An 18129-nucleotide genomic window follows, 5' to 3' on the forward strand; every position below is an offset into this window, starting at 1 on the left:
TGTCCTCCCATGCAGTCCTGACCACTGGCACCTCAGAGCAGCTAGTGAGGACAGAGATTTACAGCCCCACCCTTCACTGTGGCCCTAGGAAGCCCATGATGGACAGTACTTGGATCTTCTGAGGGGAGAGAACTTTACTAGACTAGACAGGCAGAAGATGGGGATAGGGAGCCAAGGAACACTAAAATGGCCCGTGAGTTGCCCAATTCCCAGAAACTGTTTCTCTAGAGACTTTAGTTCTACACCTAGCAAAGCCCAGTCAGTGACATGAGGCCTCAGTCTTCACTAAAAGTAACACCTGTATTTTCCATTTTTTTTATTTCTTCAGATTTATCTCCAAAAGAGTGTTTTACCATCTGACTGTTGACCGGCCTGTGATCTACGACGGAAGCGATTTCCCATAGCATCAGTACCGGAACTTTAAGCTCTTTGTCATCCACAGGAAACACTACTCCTCCTCACCCATCTCTTTAAACATATATACCCACACTCACACAATTTTAATTAAGAATTAGAAACACAGAAAATGCAATCAGCTGTACCCCAGCTCACCAGCTCTGAAGCTCTGGCAGAGCCTTGAACTGCACCTTAGAAACTACTCTGCCAAGATTCACAATGTGCTTGGTTACGTGAGGCTGTCACTGTCAGTTCCCAGGGTCCCTAAGGACCAGATGTGAGACTCAGCTATCTTCTCACCCAAGGGACACTTTGCCAAATGTTCGTACTCTAGAAACACCATTGGCCTCACCTGGGATCATAGTTGGTAACAGTCTGCTGTGGTATTTTTCAGGCAAAGGATTCCCTTTGTGAATCCTTGTGTAGTCCCAGGAGAAGGAGACCATAGGGCCATCACGTGGGAGATGCACCTAATTTCCATAAGAAGGGGCTGCTTTCTCATTCTCAGCAATTTGGGGGCGGGTGCTGAACTGCACTGTCCTTCAGAGCCCTTGTCTATTCAGGGCCTTTGCTCAGCCTGGCCACTCAGCAGCTCTAAATCACACACATCGCACGCACACGCACACTCACACACACACACACACACACAAGAACCAACCAGAGGTCTAGGAAAGAGCAGCCACTACCTGAAGGCTTCAGCTCTGCACATGGATGGCAGGAGTAGAAATAGAGTGAACTCAGGTTGGCCTCAGAGCTCATGTGTCAGCCCATAGCCCATCTTTATTTGTAAACACCAGAGCTTCCGCCCCATCTGCAGACGGTTGTTTACTTGTGAGTGGAGTCAGTTAAGAACCACTTTCAATACCTGGAACCTTCCTAAAAAGTCTTTGGTAACGAAGAAGCAATGCAGCAGAAGAGCAGGGCATAACTTCCTTTGGGCCTCCATCTGCCCGCCACCCCTCTTGCTCATCAGCTCATATCTGATGCTGCAGACAGCCTACTGTTTCCTTTTCTAGGACAGCTAGCTTAGAGAACTTTCTGTTCTCTGTGACCCCTTTTTACTCCCACCACCAGTTTACCTTTGCTGGCAACTTTTTGCCATGTGAGGCCGGCGTATGCAGCTGAGTCTTCGAAGACTGACAGGGCTCCTTGTAGGTCTGTATGTGGCCTGAGATTGCTGAAGACCAAATCATCTTACCTTTGAACCTTCCTCTTGCAAAGGGAAGACTGGAGCCAGCTTGCTTACTAGGCCAACAGTATCCAGCACCAAGTAGGATCTCGTTTTTATTACTTGGCTTTTCCAGGGTATGTTGGAGACACTGGCCAAGCTCATGGCTTTCTGCCCGTGTCACTGTCTGCATCAAGAGCGACCATTCACTGAGTTACTGTTGTGTTAGGGGCCTGGGAGGTGCCTGGGGCCTTCCATCAGACTTAATCCTGAACTTACCAGGAGTCCCACGCAGCTCTTGTGAGGCCAGCTCATAACTGAGGTGAGAGGCTTCAGTGCTGACTGCCCAGGACTCCGGTAGGCACTTAGCAACTCTCTGTCTTTGACAGTATATTTAGTTTTGTGCTGAATGGACTTTGTACTGTGTTATATATTGGTTCACTGTTCATGTTCCCACTCACAGTTCATGCACTAGGTTACTAGAGAACATTTGGCCCCGTGTACGTGTGCCTTTCATACGTAGCTTTATTATTTTAAGTAGTTCATTGGAGTAACTTTTAAAAATGCAAATGACAATTGAAGAATCACTGAGAAAGATGGTGGCCCAGCTGGACTTAATTATACTACAAGTCATAAGGAAACATCCTTGAGATCCTGGGTCATTCTTTTTCTAAGGACAGCTCCTTCTGTAATGACTCAGCTATGTTATGAGGAATCATAACAGCCATGTTAGTAGTGTTGCCAGCTGCCTGTTTACCAGACACTGAAGCCACTACTTGACTTCACCCAAGAAATAAACCAGCTACCCAGACACAGGGAAGTATGTCTGAGGCAGAGATGGGGCCCTCCGTGTCTCAGTAGACTCGGAGAGCATTGCTGACTAAGCACCCTAGATTCCAGCTAGCCCTGGGCCAAGAAGGCAAAGGAATTCTCAAGCAGAAATCTGGAACTGAAAATCTCCATACGGTTTGGGAGGTGGAAACGAAGAGCCATATATAAATAAAGATGTTATTTCTGAACAGGTTCAGTTGTCCGGCAAGTATCAAGCTACTCCTGGCCAAAAAAGAAATCTTGCAGCTCTAGTTTGATATTCATGGAGTTTTGTTTTTAAACTCAGACTCCCTGGTTCTACCTGTGAGAATCCTTTATACTCAGAGAACATTCTTGGCTCAGAGGTTTTGGAAAAGGAGGCAGAGAGGAGCCATCTTTGGTGCTCAGAACCAGGGAATGCAATACGAAGACCATTGAGTGCTGCTCACATTCACAGAAACGAACACTACTGGGTAGAAACTTAGCACAATTTCCTCATCGCGCCTAATTTCTTCCAACGAAACAAAGTTAATTCAAAATTTCCTTTTCCCTCTCAAACACCTTTTAAATTTCAGGAGACCTCTCTGATCAAGGGGCGTTTTTCGACCCTTTTGACGTGTGTTTAATCTAGATGCCCTGCTTTTGGTGACTGCAGTGACACCGAGTCTCTGTGGGAAGGCGTGACGATTGGAATGCACTTTAATTCATTAATCCTCGTTTTGTGTGGCCTTATGAGATAATGGGTCAGGGAACCCATTTCATTCTTATCTGCCAAAGAGTTACTCAGAAGCACATCAAACACCAGCACTTCATCTCCACAAGGGATGAACCTTTGGTATCACTGAATTGTCTCCTTTAACAGTGTCTGCTGTGCCATTTGGAAATGTTTTTTAACCTCAGGTTTCAAATAAAGCAAACACTGTGGCAGTTGGAGTAACATTGTCTTTCATTCCTCTGACAAGAATAAGTCATTGGATGAGTGACAGAACTATCCTGCAGGAAGCAGAACATCTTACAGGAGCCCTGCGGAAGAGAGTGTAAGTAGGGGACCTGTTCTGGCGTTCCATACTCCCTGGTCCTCTCAGGGGCGGGGGCGGCGGGGGGTGATATTGAGAATTGCCTAAGCCTGCATCACCTTCCACCTACCCTCCTCTGCCATTCATACGGCTCCTGCTCCTCTCTAATGGTTTCAGAGTGCTCAAAGAACAAACGTTTTAACCTGCCAAAATAATGAAGTAAAAAAAGGCCACTGATCGCTTTCAGCTCATTATCAGTAACCATGTGGCGCAGCGCTGATGCCTTGCAGGGCGAGAACCACACTCCACCAGTGTGTGCGCCGCCTTTGCTCAGCTGCTAGGGGGCTGTCAACAGGCCAACCTGCACTGTCCTGAACTGGTGCTCAGTACCTGGATTCTTGAGATGGCCAGAGTCCCCGTCTCTTGAGTATCCCATGCCTCAAAGAACACCCCAGGCACCTGTCCCAGCCCATCCCTCCAGTCTTCCCCTACCCTAGATTTCCTCATGGTTGCTACTTGAATCATTCACATTTTCTATAACTCTTTGGTTTTTCCCTTGAGGGCAAAGAACTCTGTCACATTCATCTTTATCATTCCCCACCATATGAAGCAATAAGCTCCCAAAAAAGGGGGACTAAAAAAAGTCTTGCACCAATGAAGATCCTAGTCAGTCCCAATGCCTTAGGTTAGCAAAATGGTTTTCAACGATCACACTGGCCAACCAGCTCTGCTAAAGACAACTCCTGAAGAAAGGCTGTGGGGCTGTGGGCAGAGTCGTGGGGAAAATGAGCAGAGCACTGTCACTTAGTCATTGTGTGTGTGTGTGTAAGAGAGAGAGAGAGATGATAGGGTCTCACTGTATAACCAAGGTTGGCTCAAACTCCCAGGTCCGGCATGTAGTTATATACCACCACACATGGGTTCACCTAAACCTCTTACATGGAAGATGCCTTCAAATCACACTTCTAACTAGTAACTGGGTGAAGTGGAAAGCAGGTTTAGAGTGCCTCAAATGAAACAGTAGAGAGATTTCTTGGTTAATAAGACAGTGCATGGCCTCTTGGGTGGGCACTAGAACATGTACCACCCAAGACACCCAGTCTCACATGCTGTGCTGATCCCACCCACTACATGGCTGAGTAACTACAGTGGCCAGAGTTTTGCCAATTAAATTATTCAGTAGTTGTCTTTCTGTGCTCAGTTCTTTTCAGTTGTCATAGTGTCCTCCTGGCTCATCCAAGTTACCACAACTAGTTGGAGTTCACTCTTTTTATTTCATTATGTAAATTTACCACATTTTCTGTATCCATTCATGTGTTCTTGGATACCTAGGCTGAGTGTGTATCTTAGCTATTATGAATCCTGCTTCAGTAAATACAGGAGGAAAGATAACTCTTCCAAATGGTAATTTCAGCTCCTTTAGATATATATCTAGTTTGGCTATTAGAACTAATATATTTATCAGTTGAAGTGGCAGTACTTTTAAAAAAAAATCATCATATGAGGCTAAAGAGATGACTCAGTGATAAAAAGCACTTGCTGTTCTTTCAGAGGACACTGGTTCAATTCCCAGCACTGATGGTGGCTCACAACTATCTACAGAGGTAGTTCCAGGGAATCCAATGTCCTCTTCTGACGTCTATGAATATCTTACACACACAGGGTACATACACACATGCAGAAAATTGCATTCTTAAATATATTTTTATATGTTTTTCTTAAAGCAACATAAAAATCAATATTCCTGTGTGTAGTGGCACATGCCTTTAACCCCTTAAATTGGGAGGCAGAGGCAGGTAGATCTCCATAAATTTAAGGCCAGCCAGTGTTGTGGGAGCTGCAGGCCTCTTCCCACAGCCCGGCTCCTGGCCGCTTGGCTAGCTTATACCCAGAAATAACAACTCACAAGTTGTATTCTTTTAAACCCTGCCTGGCCCATTAGTTTCAGCCTCTTAACCCATTTCTAATAATCTATGTAGCACCACGAGGTGCGCTTACCAGAAAACATTCAGCATGTCTTACCTGGTGGCTGGCTGCATGGCGTCTGAGCTCACTTCCTCTTCCTCCCAGCATTCTGTTCTGTTTACTCCGCCTATCTAAATTTTAACCTATCAGGGCCAAGGCAGTTTCTTTATTTAACCAATGACCTTCCTCCATCAAGCCAGGACTATGTCATGAGAACCTGTCTTTTTTAAAAAAAAAAAAAAAAAAAAAGTATTTTTATGTGTAAATAATTATCTGAAAACAAAATCAAGAAACCAAATCTTTCTACACTAATTACCCAACAAAAGAGTCTGGTGTGGGACAATTGTCTGTATTCTGTCAATCATATTTTAAATAAATGCTGATTGGTCAGTAGCCAGGCAGGAAGTAGAGGCAAGGCAACAAGAACGGGAATTCTGGAAAGAGGAAAGCTTTGTCTGCAGTCCTGACCCTTCCACAGCTGTAGGTATAACCTGACTTCCCAACAACTTAAGATACCTTTCCCTCCAGAGCTGTAACACTTGCAGGTATAGCCTGTCTTCCTGACAAGTTAAAATACTTTTCACTCTGAAGATAACACTTGCAAATGAAAGGGTGTTACATGTTCATAAATGGGAGAATGGCTATTGTTGAAATGCTACCCAAAGGAATCTATAGAATCAATGTGATCCCAATTCTAGTGTCAGTTACTCCATAGAATCAGAAAGCAGTCTTAAGTGTGTTTTGGAACTGCAAAAGAGTGCATATATCCACAGCAGAGTATACAGAACAAAGCTGGAGTCATCAGACTATCCAACTTCAAAGCCTGTTCCAAGCAGGGCTCACTCTGTGTGTATCTGCAGACCCAGCCATGTAAGGTGCTAAGGCAGAAGGATCACTTGAGTCCAGGAGTTTGGGAACAACCTAGACAACAACAAGACATCTTCTCTTAACCAAAACACAAAACAAAAGTGCCTACAAAGAGTAACCAAACAGCATGATACTAATGTAAAAAGCATAGATAGATACAATGGCACAGAGTAGAGGACCTAGAAATAAACCAGGACATTTACAGCCAAATGGTTCTCAACAAAATTTGTTCTGGACTATAAACGGTGTATTCAAATTGAGGAAAGGACAATGTCTTCAATAAAAAGTTCCAGAAAACCTGGATAATGACCTGTAGAAGAAGGGAAATGTCCACTGCCTAGCAGACCATCCTCCAGGGATGCAGGGCTCAAAGGGAATCACGGAGTTGGCATACTACAACTCTTTAATCTGAAGGGTAAGGTGAAAAGACGTTCTCTCTCTCTCTCTCTCTCTCTCTCTCTCTCTCTCTCTCTCTCTCTCTCTCTCATTTCCCCCAGACCTTTTCTTTATTCTTCTTTTGCATTTTCTATTACTTTCCTGGTGATTTCCTTCTCTTGTTCTAGATTTCTTTTTCTTCTAACTATCTGCTGTGGAATGATGCTTTTACATACTGTAAAGATTTGTCACTCATATTAGTTTAATAAAACACTGACTTGCCAGTAGCCAGGCATGAAGTATAGGTGGGGCAACCAGACTAAGAAAATTCTGGGAAGAGGAAATGCAGAAACACAGTCACCAGCTAGACACTGAGCAAGATGAGAATGCCTCACTGAGAAAAGGTGCCAAGCCATGTGGCTAAACATAAACAAGAATTATGGGTTAGTTTAAGTTGGAAGAGCTAGTTAATAATCCGGAGCTAATATGCCAAATAGTTTGTAATAAATATAATCCTCTGTGTGTTTCCTTGGGACTGAAGGACTGCGGGACCAGGTGGAACAGAAACTTATGTCAACATCTATCTTTACTTTTGATGTTTTCCTTCTTACTTGAAGGAATCATAAACCTAAATTTTTTTCTTTTATCTATTTATTTATTTATTAGATTTCTGTCTCTTCCCCTCCGCCGCCTCCCCTTTCCTTCCCCCTCCCCCAATCAAGTCCCCCTCCCTCGTCAGCCCAAAAAGCAATCAGGGTTCCCTGCCCTGTGGGAAGTCCAAGGACCACCCACCTCCATCCAGGTCTAGTAAGGTGAGCATCCAAACTGCAAAGGCTCCCACAAAACCAATACGTGCAGTAGGATCAAAAACCAATTGCCATTGTTCTTGAGATCTCAGTAATCCTCCTTGTCCGCTATGTTCAGCAAGACCAGTTTTAACCCAGGCTTTTTCAGACCCAGGCCAGCTGGCCTTGGTGAGTTCCCGATAGAACATCCCCATTGTCTCAGTGTGTGGGTGTACCCCTCATGGTCCTGAGTTCCTTGCTCAGTGCTCTCTCTCTCTCCTTCTGCTCCTGATTTGGACCTTGAGATTTCAGTCCGGTGCTCCAATGTGGGTCTCTGTCTCTGTCTCTTGTCTTCTTTCATCGCCTGATGAAGGTTAATGTTCAGGAGATGAACCTAAATTTTTATACATGAAAAATAATCAGTCAGCTCTACTTTAAATCTTAAGGGTGCATACCCACTCATCAATAGTTTTTTATATCAGGAGAGTGAGGATAGAAATGGTATAAATCATCATCTTTAGTCATCAGCCAATCCTAGCAAGAAAGGTATGTCAGCTAAGGATAATTGGATTAGATTGTTCTTGTTCCCTGACAACGAGTTTTTCATTCAACTATGTGCCTTCCTAAAAATTTAGATTATCTTCTTGGGTTTTTCACCTTACAACTGTTTTACAAAAGCATCTTAGTCTAACTTTATTTTCAAAACTCTGTTTCAGCTATGGAACATTCCAAAACCTGTGAGTATACCTCCCAGCATTAAGATTTAAACAATCTAAGCTAGCTGGGCTACTGGAACTCAGTTGGTTTCCTTCATCATTAGCCTAAGTCACAGTCTCTACAGCTTCTCAATAGAAACTTACGTGTTCTACCTGTGTGACACTTCATTGTTCTATTTTTTATCCTCTGCAGCCTCTGCTTTATCAGAGATGGGGCAACATTTTACCCTGCCTTTACCTTTGTTAACTTTTCCACTAAACTAACCTCTATCATAATCCCCAGTATATTCATTAAAAACCCTCAATCATCAAAATCCTATTTAAACTAACACTATTATTGTATAAAATCCTTGTTTCAGTTAAACATTACATCTTAGGAGGAAATCATCTTCATATTAATCCACAGGTAAAAATACCCGGTAGAGCGGGATATTTCTGTGAGATAAACACACTACATTACACACAGTGGGGAATCTCCCCACACCCATTTACACCATACCAGGTGCCAGAGAGAGATGTAAAGGCACAGCAGAAGCAAAAGGCATTCTGGAGTGGTCTTGGGGCCTTGCCTATCAAAGGGTCACTCATCAGGTATTTCCTGATAGGCTGACGCCTCAAACCTCAGTTGCCATCTGCTGCTCCTCTGACATGACCACTGGCAAGAAACATCTCTCACCATACACAAAATCAGTCTCCATGCATTCCCACGGGGGGGGGTCACCTACTCAGTAAGCTTGACATCATGAAGCAACCCAGGGAGAGCTTTGGAAGAAGCCATAGTCTAGCTAGGGTTCCTGCTCTTTTGCTTTTGGAATGGTTTACATGGGGCCATCCTGGTCTTCTGACTCAGGTCTGTATGATAAGAGAGCTTCACCGCATTGATGGTAAACTGTAAATGACGACAAGAGCTAAACTTGAATTCCCAGGGTGGAGAAAGTATAATAGCATTTCCACAAGGTTAAGTATCACAAAGGCATAAATTGAACTTCTGGTACTCACTGTGTCTTGAGATAAGTGATCTAGCCATAATGTCATGAAATGTGAGAGCTATTATTACTTAAAAAAAAAAAAAAAAAAAACAGCACCTACCAGCCCTCATTCCTTGCTTCTGCCTCTTTCTTGGCATTAGCAGATGAACAGTTGGGGAACACAAGTATTGAAGTTAGTAAGTTAGCATGTGGTAATTTTAAAATATGTCCATTAGTTCTCATAGTATTGGGAGGTTCTTTGGAGGTTATGGGGAGTAGGAGCGGGGAACCAGAGGCAGGGAGTTGCCAAGTCTTATCCATCTGTGAACCTTGTGAACTGCAATAATGACAAGATGTTTCTATAAATGCAGTAGTGGCACAAACACTATGGGGGTAACCAACTACTTTCTGATTAGATTTAAGGCCCACTCCACAAAAGAGGCATATGTCTGGTCCTATAAGTCTGGCCAAGGACCCATATTTTGGCCTCAGAGGTGAGCCTATTACTATTATTCTGCTAAGCTGACAGTTTCAAACTGGCCTCTAAATTCCTATCTCTCTACCCATGGACTGGTACAGCTCTCAGACCTATCAGAAAATTTTTCTTTATGGAGTAGATAGTGGTTAATGCATATCTGGTCAAAATACAGAGTATCAGTGGAGTGCTCTGCCATAAATGGGTATCTATATCATCCCCTTCCCCCAAGGCTCAGGGATCATCTCCGAAGAGGTAGAGGAAAGACTGTAAGAGTCAGAGATGGCAGAGGACCAAAACAAAACAGTCTTCAGGACATGACAGAACCCCTGTGTTCATGAACTCATGGCAACCGTGATTACCTGTACAAGACTGCACAGATCAACCGAGCAACACTCTAGCATAGGGTGGGAAAGGATTCATGACTTAGGACCCCACCCCATCTAAGAAGCTGGGCAATTGGTGACTTCTGGGGGAGGGAAAATCTCCTTTCTTTAAGGATGTGACTCCTAGTTTGTCGGTAATGTCAAGTGGGTGACTGCACGCCTAGGAATAAATGGGCAGCACAAATTGGACTCAGTGGCTTATTTTTTTAAAAAAAAAAAAGACAATATGAAACGGGTGGGTTTAGAGGTGGCAGTGGATCTGGGAGGAGTTGGAGAAGTGGATATGATGTGCTCAAAATATGTTATATGAAATTCCCAAATAATTAATTTTAAAAAATTAAGAAACATGGCCATAATATTGGTTGCTTGACACACTTTTCTTAAGAGGTTCTTCCCTTTGACTTTAGGCTGACCCTCCCATTCAAGCCTCAGGTGACCATACCTCCAGCCTTTGACTACAGCTGCATGAGAGACCCCAAGCTAGATCCATGCAAGTGCATCCTTTTCAAATTCCTTACCTACAAAACTTTACTAAGCAAATGGAAAAGCTGTTGTTTATGCTGCTAAATTTAATGTAACAATAATTGAGACTTCTGGCATAGATTTTTTGCATGTTCTTTCCACAGCCTCGTGTATTGTTTATATGCACCTCAACCAACCACAATCTTCTTTGATTATGCATCAGTGCAGTTGGTTTGATTGTATTAATAATACACTCCGAGTCACCAATGTTTGGGTGCATTAAGGAAAGAAATCAAAGCACTTCCCCTTAGTGTCATTTAACCAAGAGCAAGCTCAAATTTCAATTCTCTACTTTGTTCTCCCTTTGTCTCCTGTCTCTGCTATATGAGTCTGAATCTGTGCCTGCCTGAAGACTATCTTTTGAATCTCTCTCTCTCTCTCTCTCTCTCTCTCTCTCTCTCTCTCTCTCTCTCTCTCTCTCTCTCTCTCTCTGTGTGTGTTTTGTCTCTCTCTATCCCCAATAAAGGATTTATTGAACAGAAAGCATCATCTGGAGAAGTAATACTTTAAATAAATACTTTACAGAAATTTTTAAGTTTTATGAGGGATTAAGTTATAGACTTCAACTGACCCAGATAACAAACAGTATACAGCAATCATTGTTAACAGTTCATATATTGTGTTCAGAATTTATGGTGGATATTCATTTTATAAGATTGCTTTCAACCTCTATTTTTGTTGTTTTCAGCAAATGATTATTATTACAAACATGCAAACATACATGCATTCCTCAGGTGAGGGGCATAGAATACATAACTTGAGATTATAGTTCTGCATTATGTTGTAAAAGTTGGTTACATGGGCAATCCAAAACAAGTAAAGGTTTACCGCCATCTCACGCTTTACAATTATTGTATTTCTATTTGATATTTAATTGCTCACAATTATAATAATGAGAAAGCATAAAACAAATAGCAAGTGATGAACATTTTAAAATATACATTATAAAGCACTTTTCCAGGATATGCAATGATTTTTTTCCAATGTGAGAAATTTGGTAAGTAGTTAAAAAAAACATAGGTAAAAAGTGAAATATAATACATGTTTTTTTCTTAATCTCTCTAAAGTTAAATTTTTCGTAAACTGTTGGCACTACAGAGTATGGAAAGGGGAGGCAGTAGGGAGGCAGACACCCTTCTGGAAGCCTCAGAAGGAAAGGATATGTCACTGACAGGATATGGGAGAACCTGCAGCAAATGCTTCTACCCTGAAAAAGTTCCAACAGAGCCAATGCTAGGTCTCCACCACCCAAGTATATTCTCAGGCTTGGTCTGTGAGAGCTGTTTTGCCACCTCAGGGAACAGGCTAGATCACTTCCTAGACAGAGCCTACAGGTAGGTTTGGACATGGCACCTCCAGCCAGACACAGAAGTAGAGTAGGAGCAACAGACTCTAATTGATGTTATGATGTGGTCATCTGTACCTGGACTGACCAACCTGTCTTACAAGTGGCTCCAAAATAGGAAAAAAATGGTTCCCCTTGACTCACAAGAGACTAAGGAGATCAGAAAGGCATTAAACCTCAGATCATTTGGGTATATTCTAGATCTAAAAATCTGTAAGTAATGAGATGTACAAACACAGTCTTCCCACTAATGGGACCAATGAGAAAAGATCCCAAGGTGGAAAATGTCACTGAGCCTTGCTTTTGTGGACTACGGCAGCAGTCAGTGCTCTGTCACCTCTGGAGAGTAGTAGCGACGAATCTGGAGTAACAGAAATGGGGAGCATTGAAGAAACGCAACACCTCCAGAACAGAGCTGCACTGATGGCATGTGCACGGCTGAGGTGTCTTCACTGCCGATCGAGCATCCTCCTCAGAACTGCAGTTACAACCAAAATACAGCTAGTGCCCTGCTGGTGTGGTCAGGTTTGAAGACTTCGGCATATCCTGACTAAGCATGATAAAGCTGTTTAGGCTCATCCTAATTTGCTTTACTTTGTTTTGTTTTTTTCTCATTTCTTATGATTTGTTTTCTCATCAGTCGGGCGACTATGTTGTTTGTGTCTATATATCTCATCATTCCCAAAAGGACCATCTGTCTCATTGAGAACTTCTTTCAGAGGGAGAGAGCCCCTGAGGTTGTCTCCAATAGCATGGAAGAAAGCTTCAAGCTACCCTCTCTCCTTGTGAATGAAACCCACTGGGCCTGGCTAATGCATCCCAAGTTCTTTAGGGTCTTCATGAGATCCCTGCGGAATCTCTCACCCACAAATACATACAGAACGGGGTTTAGGCAACTGTGGAGGAAAGCGATGGTCTGAGTGACCTGGAAGAGGATGTCAATGTTGGTGGAAGTATCACAGCTGGAGATGAACATGGCATAGGCATCAACAGCCTGCACTACAAGAATGCAGTTGTAGGGGAACTGAGACATAATGAAGACAGTCAGGACAGTGATGGTCACCTTTAGGGCTTTGTGCTTGGATGACTTTTTGGCCTGTACCAGGGTGTGGATGATGATAGTGTAGCAGAAGGCCATGACCATGAAGGGGAGGAGAAACCCCAAGGTGACCTTCAGGATCAAAACAACTGATTTCAGCTTGGCATTCTTATCCTTAGGGTAGACCATGGTACATATGTCAATACCAGATTCCCTACTGATTTGGCTGTACAGGATTTCTGGGATACAGAGCACAGCTGCCATTACCCAGATGGTAATGCAGACTATCTTGCTGTACAGAAGCCTTTTCTGCCTCCAGATCTGAGCCTTCATGGCCTGTACAATGGCAATGTATCTGTCCACACTGATACACATGATGAGTAGCACACAGCTATAGAAGTTCATCTTGTACATGCTGTTTACAACCTTGCACAGGAAGGTCTGGAATGTCCACTGGCCAGTAGCAGCAATTGCCCAAAAGGGAAGAGTGGCAAGAAAGAGGAGATCAGCAATTGCCAAGTTCAAAAGGAACATATCAGTCATGGTCTTCACTCTTGTGCAATACCAGTAGACAAGGATGACCAGGCTGTTGCCCAGGGTGCCCACAATGAACACAAGCCAGTACAGAGGTGGAAGGAAATGGCTTGCAAACTTCCTGACATTGCTTTTCTTACAGAAGAGGTCACCGGCAGCAGTGAAATTCATGAAGTCGTCTATGGAAGTAGTGGAGTCTTCTATGGAAGTAGTGGAGTCATAGCTGTAGTCACCGAATATGCCAGAAATAGGGTTCTGTAAAGAATATAGAATGCATTCGATCAAGGATAACTTTTGAGTGCTCTAGTCTGATGGTAGTTAGAGTAACAAGATCCAATGCTAATTACCCAAGCTCTGTCGTAAAGCAAAATGAGCATGTGTTAGAAGAAAGACTGTGTTATGATTTCATTTGGTTTGAGTGTGTAAGGGTTATGGAATACTGATCACTGTCTTGGTTTGAGGTGGGGCCTACTGTTTGTTGGTTATGTAATGGGGCACTACCATGGAAGACATTTGTAGCTACAAATATTCCCCATTCTGCTGGTTCCCCTGGACCGGTTTCTCTCCACCCACCAGGTCCCACTCACTAGTTCCTGCAGCCGCTTATGAAATAACCATTCTGAGGCTTAATATTAATTACATCCTCTTTTGGCCTATTAGCTCAAGATTCTTATTAGCTAACTCTAACATCTTTTTTTACTATGTAATAATTTTTTATTTATTATTTATTTATTAAAGATTTCTGTCTCTTCCCCACCGCCGCCTCCCCTTTCCCTCCCCCCCCCCCAATCAGGTCCCCCCCCCTCGTCAGCCCAAAGAGCCATCAGGGTTCCCTGCCCTGTGGGAAGTCCAAGGACCACCCACCTTCATCCAGGTCTAGTAAGGTGAGCATCCAAACTGCCTAGGCTCCCACAAAGCCAATACGTGCAGTAGGATCAAAAACCCATTGCCATTGTTCTTGAGGTCTCAGTAGTCCTCATTGTCCGCTATGTTCAGCGAGACCGGTTTTAACCCAGGCTTTTTCAGACCCAAGCCAGCTGGCCTTGGTGAGTTCCTGATAGAACATCCCCATTGTCTCAGTGTATGGGTGCACCCCTCGCGGTCCTGAGTTCCTTGCTCGTGCTCTCTCTCCTTCTGCTCCTGATTTGGACCTTGAGATTTCAGTCCGGTGCTCCAATGTGTGTCTCTGTCTCCTTTCATCGCCTGATGAAGGTTAATATTCAGGAAGATGCCAAAGAAAAACATATAGGCATCCTCCTGAATATTAACTCTAACATCTTAAATTAACACATTTCTATTATTCTGTGTTTTACCATGAGGCTGTTACCTCTTGCTTCTTGGGCGACTACATGGCACCTGCCTGATTTCTCCTTCTTTCCTCCATTTCAGCTTAGATTTCCTGACTTGCTATATTCTGCCCTGCCATAGGCCAAGGCAGCTTTTTTATTAACCAATGGTAATAAAACATATTCACAGCATACAGAGGAGAATCCCACATCAGACATTAATGAGTTCTCTTTGGACCCAAGTTTCTGCAATAGCAGGTTGTCATGAAAGAGGTGGATCCTTGCCCTTCAATCTCTCTGATTTCCTGTCCTGACATAGGACTGTGTATTTCTTCTTTTATGTTGCTTTTCTACCATGTTGTGATATAACCAGGAGACCTGCACCAGAGGTTGACCAGACGAGGCTATGCAATCTGGGGAGACCTTCAGCCTCCCAAACTGTAAACTGTAGAAAAGTTTCTTTATACATAACCCAATGTAAGGTGTTTTGTTAAAATGATAGAAATTAGCCAGGCAGTGATGGCACAGGAAGGGTAGTGGTGGCTCACACCCTTAATCCCAGCATTTGTGAGACAGAGGCAGGCAGATCTCTGTGAGTTTGAGGCCAGCCTGGTCTACAGATCTAGTTCCAGGACAGCTAGGGTTGTTACACAGAGAAACACTGTCTCAAAATAACAAAATGGCAGGACAGTGGTGGCGCACGCCTTTAATCCCAGCACTCAGGAGGCAGAGGCAGGCGGATCTCTATGAGTTTGAGTCCAGCCTGGTTTACAAGAGCTAGTTCCAGGACAGGCTCCAAAGCTACAGGGAAACCCTGTCTCAAAAAAAAAAAAACCCAAAATGATAATAGTAATATTAGTAAAACAATAGATAAATCAATAGAAATTGACCCATGAAAGAAATGTTCATTTAAAAATGTCTACTTCCCATCTGTAAGGTGGTTACTATGCTGTTAAAGGTAAACTAGTCTGGTTTCTACTTTCATAGAACTTAATTTATTCATGAAGCATACAGAGAAGCAAATGAACACTTGTCGTGTGGATGACAAGTGTTCTGGTTTGGCGGGAAAGAACTTTGGGACCACAAATGGGCACTGTTGGGAATATTATGTTAAGGTGTGTTACTTTTGTTTATGTTGCATTTGTTTAATTCTGTAAAGCTGTGTTACTGTGCCTGTCTAAAACACCTGATGGTCTAATAAAGAGTTGAATGCCAAGTAGCAAGACAGGAGAGAGAAATAGGCGGGGCTGGCAGGCAGAGAGGATAATTCGAAGGGGAAATCTGGGAGAGGGAGGTGGCCAGAGAAGGGGCAGGACATCAAGGGCCAGCCATCCAGCTACACAGCAATCCCTGGAGTAAGAAGAGAGAATGGGGGAAGAGTCCAGGGGCAAAGGGTAGATGGGATAAAGTAAGTTAAGGAAAACTGGTAAGAAACAAGCCAAGCTAAGGCCAAATGTTTATAATAAGCTTCTGTGTGATTTATTTGGGAGCTGGGTTGCAGGCCCCCTAAAAGAGCAAAAAGATACTACATTGGGCACTTTACTTGAATTGTGTGAGTGCCTGAGACTTATGACTGTTCTTTCCCCCAACTGTTCAACATCTGCAAATATAAAAAGTCACCAGGAGCTCTTAAACCTACTGGAGTCACGGCACCTCTGAGTTTCCTGAGAGCCCCAAAAGTAAACATGCAGCACAACACTTACCTGCACACACACATTTGCACATGCACAACACTTACCTGCACACACACATTTGCACATGCACAACACATCTGCACACACACATTTGCACATGCACATCACCTATCTGCACACACATTTGCACATGCACATCATGACACTCTCAACTACACACAAAAATGTGAGTGCTGTAATATTTCCAAGAACCCTTGCTAGAAAATTATTAAAAATTTCAAGATAGTGAGCATTAAGTATGAAAATACTTTTGTTTATATTTATTTATTTATTATGTATACAGTGTTCCACCTGCATGCCTTAAGAGGGCACCAGATCTCATTATAAAGACTCACCATATCGTTGCTGGGAATTGAACCCAGAACCTCTGGAAGAGCAAGCAGTCAGTTCTCTTAACCTCTGAGCCATCTCTACAACCCCAAATATGAATATTCTTAAACACTTGACCCCTGTGTGACCACAAGGGTCATACACCCAAGGCTCTGGTTCTGACAGGCACACACAGGGCACACATGCACTTGCTCACATTCATAGGCATAAATAGGCTCGCCCTCCTGCTCACATGCACATCTACACACTCATGCACACAAGTACACTTGCATAAACATATCTAGACACACATGCTCACATGTGTCACTGTTCATCCTGTGGGTACTACTGCTAGAGGGGAAAGGGATGAATAAAATCTGGGTGAACAGATAGAGGGTTTAGGAGAGTACCCGGTCCAAAGCATGATAACTGTTGCATTGCTGAAGCCTCCACCTCACACCCACATGATCTCACCTCCTTCTAGCCCTACTTTGGAGCTCCCAGTAGGCCTTGTAATTTCCCAGAGACTCCCACAGAGTCTCTGGGACTTGCCCTGAGGGACATTCTCTGCATTTCCTTTATGAGAGGATAATCTCATAGCCTTTCTTTTCCTTGAGAAAATACAATAATTTTTCAAGTCATCTGTCTGTATTGAACTAGACATAAACTCTATGAGGGTTTCGTTTTGCTCTGGGTAGTTAATATTAGTAAATGTGCAACTACAATTAGTTTATGTACTTAAATATTCATATTGAATAATAAAATTCCTCTACTTTCTGTTGGCTATGCTTTCTTTGTCTGCATAACTCACATATGCTTCTGATGGTCAACCAGCCTTTCCTAAGCTATGCAGTTGTTAAATATTGGAGAATCTCCATATTGCATTTTTGTCTTTGGAAGTCACAATTACCCCAAGTGGATTAATCTCTGAAAAAGTCCTACAGAACTTTTCTGCATTTTAATTGCATATTGGCACAATAACAGGCTTTTGAGATGTCCTTTAAATTTTTCCTTAGCAATGCTTCATTGACTTATTTGAATATGGAGTAATATCCCTGTGTATGTGTGCATGCATGCATATGCATACATGTATGTGTGGTTCTTATTATTACCAGGACACACTAAATCAGCTGATAAAAAGCAGTAGATAATAGGAGGCTGATGCCAAATTCTGAAGCTCACACCTTACAACAGTATCCGAGGGCTTTCATTTTTCTTCTGTAAAAGGGAAGATAAAAGTTTTACATGTACATAATTGAAACTAAGCCTCCTCGGTAGGGCTAACAAATTTTCCTTAAAAAAAAATAGGTTTCCAGGACTTACAGAATGGGGAGGCTCAATTAGGTAGTCAAACAATTATTTATAACACACCAGTATGTCCTTAACATTGTCTGGGAATATTTGCAGATATGGTTGCACACACTGCTAAATTTGATCCCAGTAAGGTGGGGAGGCAACCTTGATTTTCTCTGT

General features: G+C 42.9%; 2 protein-coding genes across 7 annotated transcripts in view; one reads left to right on the forward strand and one right to left on the reverse strand.

Moving 5' to 3' along the window:
- The window catches only part of Fyco1 (FYVE and coiled-coil domain autophagy adaptor 1), a 66169-nt gene extending 62862 nt beyond the window's left edge, over positions 1 to 3307 (forward strand). For all 4 annotated transcript variants that reach the window (XR_007591529.1, XM_050141488.1, XM_050141489.1 and 1 more), the window contains one exon: positions 329 to 3307. Coding sequence is in view for 3 of the 4 variants with exons in the window: in XM_050141488.1 (XP_049997445.1) it covers positions 329 to 404 (76 nt within the window). In the remaining variant the exon portion in view is untranslated. The remainder of the gene's footprint in view (positions 1 to 328) is intronic.
- A 7592-nt stretch (positions 3308 to 10899) lies between these two features.
- The window catches only part of Ccr9 (C-C motif chemokine receptor 9), a 72281-nt gene continuing 65051 nt past the window's right edge, over positions 10900 to 18129 (reverse strand). For all 3 annotated transcript variants that reach the window (XM_050141438.1, XM_050141437.1, XM_050141439.1), the window contains one exon: positions 10900 to 13622. In XM_050141438.1, coding sequence (XP_049997395.1) covers positions 12510 to 13622 — 1113 coding nt within the window. In that variant the 3' untranslated portion in view covers positions 10900 to 12509. The remainder of the gene's footprint in view (positions 13623 to 18129) is intronic.

The sequence above is a fragment of the Alexandromys fortis genome, unplaced genomic scaffold, assembly GCF_014885135.2.
Source record: "Alexandromys fortis isolate MF-2015 unplaced genomic scaffold, M_Fortis_MF-2015_v1.1 scaffold_44, whole genome shotgun sequence".
Classification (NCBI taxonomy): domain Eukaryota; kingdom Metazoa; phylum Chordata; class Mammalia; order Rodentia; family Cricetidae; genus Alexandromys; species Alexandromys fortis.